Here is a 5774-nt window from a genome sequence, read left to right as displayed (position 1 = left end):
TTAATGATAGATGCAGGAATTAATTGACATAGTTTAGAGGAAGCTAAAGGAAGCGTGTGTGTGTGTGTGTGTGTGTGTGTGTGTGTGTGTGTGTGTGTGTGTGTGTGTGTGTGTGTGTGTGTGTGTGTTCGGCAGAGTTGGGTCGGTTGGGCCGATCGTCCTCCACATCGGGTGTGAGGCAGGCTGGTGGAGATGTTCAGCGACAGAGCAGCCTGCCAGCCAGAGAAGCTCTCAGCCAGGTATCTACCACACCTTCGCTCCATCTGACCAGTGCTCATGTTCCTCCACTGCTTCTCACTGCTCTCACTCTACAGGTTTTGGCTGCTGCTCTAAGCATTTTGCCTTCATTGCTGCCTTATGTCTCATTTCTGCGCTTACGCTGTGTCCATGAAAATAGTTTTCTACTGTTTCTACTGCTGTTACTGTTACTCTAAGTGTGTTACTGTTACTCTAAATATTTGTTACTGTTACTCTAAGTGTGTGTTACTGTATCCCACAAATGGTCATTCTTACAACCACAAATATTCTTTATGACTCATTTAATATGAGTTAATCATGAAGGAAGCTAACACTTTAGCAGCTAACAGTCACATACATTTACTACACTGAAATATTGTCATTATCATTATCAGTGATATGATCCTATGACAAGGTGTAATGCAGTACATTCATACTTTCTGCTAGAAGCTACTGGGGTTATCACCAAATTATTATGAGACTGCCAGGTTAAAAACAGTGCAAGGTTCAGAGGCAATACTTTCAGAAGTGTTCCTCAAGAGGTCTTCTCCAGAAGATCTCCTCCAGAGGTCTTCTCCAGAAAATCTCCTCCAGAGGTGTTCCTTCAGAGGTTCTCCTCAAGAGGATCCCCTCTTGAGGTGGAACTTCAGACGTGTTCTTCTAGATATTTCTCCAGATTCACTCCTCCTTGTAGTTATTTTCAGCTGTAGCTTCAGTTCCACAAAAGTCACAACACCTTACCTGCTGCCACCTCATCTCACCTCATCTCACCTCATCTCACCTCACCTCACCTCACCTCATCTCACCTCACCTCATCTCACCTCATCTCACCTCACCTCATCTCACCTCACCTCACCTCGCCTCATCTCACCTCACCTCATCTCACCTCATCTCACCTCACCTCACCTCATCTCACCTCACCTCACCTCATCTCACCTCATCTCACCTCACCTCACCTCGCCTCACCTCACCTCACCTCACCTCATCTCACCTCATCTCACCTCGCCTCACCTCACCTCATCTCACCTCACCTCATCTCACCTCATCTCACCTCACCTCACCTCATCTCACCTCACCTCATCTCACCTCGCCTCGCCTCACCTCACCTCACCTCATCTCACCTCATCTCACCTCACCTCGCCTCACCTCACCTCACCTCATCTCACCTCATCTCACCTCACCTCACCTCACCTCACCTCACCTCGCCTCACTTCCATCCAGCTTCAGTTTCTTATGCCTGTTGCTCACCCTGAGTGTCATGGATACTTCTACAACTGGCTGTTATGATTACACATTCTGTTTAACAGAGCAGCTTCCCCACCAGAACAGCACACAGTCCAGTACCTGCTACTGTTAGCATTTACCATTACTGATACTCTCACCATTACTGATACTCTTACCATTACTGATACTCTCACCATTACTGATACTCTCATCATTACTGATACTCTCACCATTACTGATACTCTTACCATTACTGATACTGTCACCATTACTGATACTCTCACCATTACTGATACTCTTACCATTACTGATACTCTCACCATTACTGATACTCTCACCATTACTGATACTCTTACCATGACTGATACTCTCACCATTACTGATACTCTCACCATTACTGATACTGTCACCATTACTGATACTCTTACCATGACTGATACTCTTACCATGACTGATACTCTCACCATTACTGATACTCTCACCATTACTGATACTCTCACCATGACTGATACTCTCACCATTACTGATACTCTCACCATTACTGATACTCTTACCATTACTGATACCCTTACCATGACTGATACTCTCACCATTACTGATACTCTCACCATTACTGATACTCTCACCATTACTGATACTGTCACCATTACTGATACTCTCACCATTACTGATACTCTCACCATTACTGATACTCTCACCATTACTGATACTCTCACCATTACTGATACTCTCACCATTACTGATACTCTTATCATTTCTGATACTGTCACCATTACTGACATTGTCACCATTACTGATACTCTCACCATTACTGATACTCTCACCATTCACCATTACTGATACTCTCACCATTACTGATACTGTCACCATTACTGATACTCTCACCATTACTGATACCCTTACCATGACTGATACTCTCACCATTACTGATACTCTCACCATGACTGATACTCTCACCATTACTGATACTCTCACCATACTGATACTCTTACCATTACTGATACTCTCACCATTACTGATACTCTCACCATTACTGATACTCTCACCATTACTGATACTCTTATCATTACTGATACTGTCACCATTACTGATACTCTTATCATTACTGATACTGTCACCATTACTGACATTGTCACCATTACTGATACTCTCACCATTACTGATACTCTCACCATTCACCATTACTGATACTCTCACCATTACTGATACTGTCACCATTACTGATACTCTTATCATTACTGATACTGTCACCATTACTGACATTGTCACCATTACTGATACTCTCACCATTCACCATTACTGATACTCTCACCATTACTGATACTCTCACCATTTACCATTACTAATACTTTCACCATTACTGATACTCTTACCATAACTGATACTTTTAAAACTCGTGTTACTAAATAATGTATTTATTGCTTGGGCTCCTACTGCTGGCAGGGACCCATTTAATATTACTGGAGTGAGTCTCCAAATTGAACGATACATGCAAAATACAGCACAACTGACAAAATGCAAGATAATAGCTGATGTACCCCTGTTAGTGCAATAATAGCCCAGTGTAAGTGCTATAATCATATTCAGGTTTACCCTTGTAAATAGTACATTGATAATCAGGCCTGCCTCTAAATGGTATATATCACAGGCATTGGTACAATAATGAATAACGACCAGACATGAGCAGCAAATGTGGTTTTTGTAGTTAATGATGAATTCCCAAAGATGAAGGTGGCGGAGGGATGAGGATGTCCTGGTGTTGGCAGAGTGTTCCCTGCTGTTAGCTAGTGTTAGCTAGCATTAGCAGATGTTAGGTGGTGTTAGCTAGTGTTAACTGGTGTTAGCTGCTGTTAGCAGGTGTTAGCGAGTGCTGTCGTCCCCACCCAAAAGCGCGTCCACGGCGGAGGCGAGCACAGCGCATGCAGCCGCGGGGTCACTGAGTCCATCCGGAAGGAGGGAAGCTGACAGCAGCAGAGCCAGACACAGACTGCAGTGAGAGAGGGAGGGAGAGAGGGAGTGAGAGAGGGAGGGGGAGAGAGGGAGAGAGAGAGGGAGGGGGTAGGGAGGGAGGGAGAGAGAAACAGACCCAGAGAGGGAGAGAAAATAGAAGCACTGGAGGAAGGGTGTGTAGGGAGGTTGCTGTAGTGTGTGTGTGTGTGTGTGTGTGTGTGTGTGTGTGTGTGTGTGTGTGTGTGTGTGTGTGTGTGTATGTGTGTGTCTGCGGTATAACAGGCAGACAGTAAATACAGATGATCAAACATAGACTTGATGACCGAGTAGCTGCGTGACTCTCTCTCTCTCTCTCTCTCTCTCTCTCTCTCTCTCTCTCTTCGTGATTTTTTTCTTTTTGGCAAGCTTTGATACCCACGTCAGTTTATTCCAGCGACAAGCAAAGCCAGTGTGAAGCGAGTGTGATGTGAGCTTGTGTACGTCTGAATGTATGTACGTGTGTGCAGGGTACTGGAGCTCCTCTGCTGTTTTAGCTACAATACTCTTTCTTCTGCACTTCATGTGCCACTGTCTCTTGGCAGATGCTCGGATGCTGACGCAGTCACTGTGTGTGTGTGTGTGTGTGTGTGTGTGTGTGTGTGTGTGTGTGTGTGTGTGTGTGTGTGTGTGTGTGTGTGTGTGTGTGTACATGTCTGTGCATGTGTGCATGTGTGAGAGAGTATGGGAGAGAGAGAGAGAGAGAGAGAGAGAGAGAATGAGTGTGTGTGTATGCCGCAGAGACAGACTCCGTGTGCTGATTTGACCTTCCCTCTCGCAGCAAGAGGAGCTGGGTGGGTCATGGAGGCTGTACAATACTGCCACCTGCTGGTTATAAGGGAAATAGCTACCAGGAAGCGTTCCTGAATCTGTCTTAGTGGTTTTTTACTATGTTGAAACTCACTTTTCGGTGTAACTGCAGAAGGGTGACTGAAGCTTCAAAACATGAAGCCAAAAAATATGTTCTGATTACTTCAGTGTTCTGTCTTCTCTTCCTTTATGTCCCCCTTTCCCTCTCTTTCTTTTCTCTCTCTCTCTCTCTCTGTGGCTCTCTCACTCTTTCCATCTCTTTCCCTCTTTCTGTCTCGCTGCTTTTCTCTCCCTTCACTCCCCCTTTCTCCTTCACTGGCCCTGCATCATACTCTCTGTCTGTCTCCCTCCCACGCTGTCTGTCTCCCTCACCCCTCCACACTCTGTCTCTCTCTCTCTCTCTCCTTCTCTCTCACTCACTCCCCCCTTCCCCTCCCTCTCTTTCTCTCTCCCCCCTCCCCCCCTCTCTCTCCCTTCATCCCTCCCTCCATCTCTCTCTCTCCCCTCCCCCTCTCTCTCCCTTCATCCCTCCCTCCCTCTCCCTCCCTCTCCCCTCTCCCCTCCCCCTCTCTCTCTCTCTCTCACCCCCTCCCCCTCTCTCTCTCTTTCCTTCTCTCCCTCCCTCCCTCTCTCTCTCCAGCTGCAGGCTCTGTCTCAGACCCCCTGCAGTCCCTCTCTAGCACGTCCCCAGGCGCAGATTCCGCCGGCAGCCTTCCAGCTCCACCACCTCCACCAGCACCACCTGCACCTGCAGTTCCAGCACCTGGCCCAGCTGGCCGCCCAGGCGCAGACGCAAGGCCCCCGCCCCAGGGGGCGGCGGCCCCGGCCCCGCCGGCCCCGCCCAGCGCGACGGCAAGCTGCTGGAGGTGATCGAGAGGAAGCGCTGCTTGTGCAAAGAGATCAAGGCGCACCGGCGGCCCGACAAGAGCCTGTTCAAGCAGGACAGCATGCCCATCCTGCCCAGCTGGAGGAAGACCCCAGAACCACGCAAGACGGGCACGCCCCCCTGCCAGAGACCACAGGCCGTGGTGTGGGACACGGCCATCTGACACAGACGGGAGGAGCATCAGAGAGTGTGGGGGGGGGGGGGGGGGGGCTGGTTTAAGGAGGGATGGACAGAATAAGCAGAGAAACAAAGCCAAGGGAAAGACTGAAGTGACTTACTGTAGATCCTCAGTGTGGGGGTGAGGCAGTGTGATAATGTCACACAGTGATTTATGTGCCATACAGGGACAGTATACACACACACACACACACACACACACACATACATACACACACACACTGGAGAGACACACTTTACTTTGGACTCTCTTTTATCTCATCATGTCTCATCACAAGTCCGAGAGGTTTACCAAGAGTTTACAACCTTTTAGAAACGCGCTGGACATGTCACCTCTGAGGCTGGACATGCCTTCGTGAGCATGTCGCCCAAACAAACAGAGGGCCGTCGCGGGCAGGATGGTGGTGAGAGGCCCTGCCACAGTGCCCCCTGCTGGACGGCTGCAGGACTCCTG

At 48.2% G+C, this 5774-nt stretch overlaps 1 protein-coding gene across 1 annotated transcript in view; it reads left to right on the top strand.

The window, feature by feature from the left end:
- The window catches only part of nyap1 (neuronal tyrosine phosphorylated phosphoinositide-3-kinase adaptor 1), a 38498-nt gene extending 33188 nt beyond the window's left edge, over nucleotides 1-5310 (top strand). Inside the window, 3 exon segments of the mRNA XM_077010836.1 lie at nucleotides 136-239; nucleotides 4898-5053; nucleotides 5055-5310. Of these exon segments, the coding sequence (XP_076866951.1) occupies nucleotides 136-239; nucleotides 4898-5053; nucleotides 5055-5306 (512 nt within the window). The 3' untranslated portion in view covers nucleotides 5307-5310.
- Nucleotides 5311-5774: the final 464 nt, after the last annotated feature.

This window comes from Brachyhypopomus gauderio, chromosome 7, assembly GCF_052324685.1.
Source record: "Brachyhypopomus gauderio isolate BG-103 chromosome 7, BGAUD_0.2, whole genome shotgun sequence".
NCBI lineage: Eukaryota > Metazoa > Chordata > Actinopteri > Gymnotiformes > Hypopomidae > Brachyhypopomus > Brachyhypopomus gauderio.
Note: the sequence above shows the minus strand (reverse complement) of the source record. Positions and strands in the feature narration are given on the sequence as shown.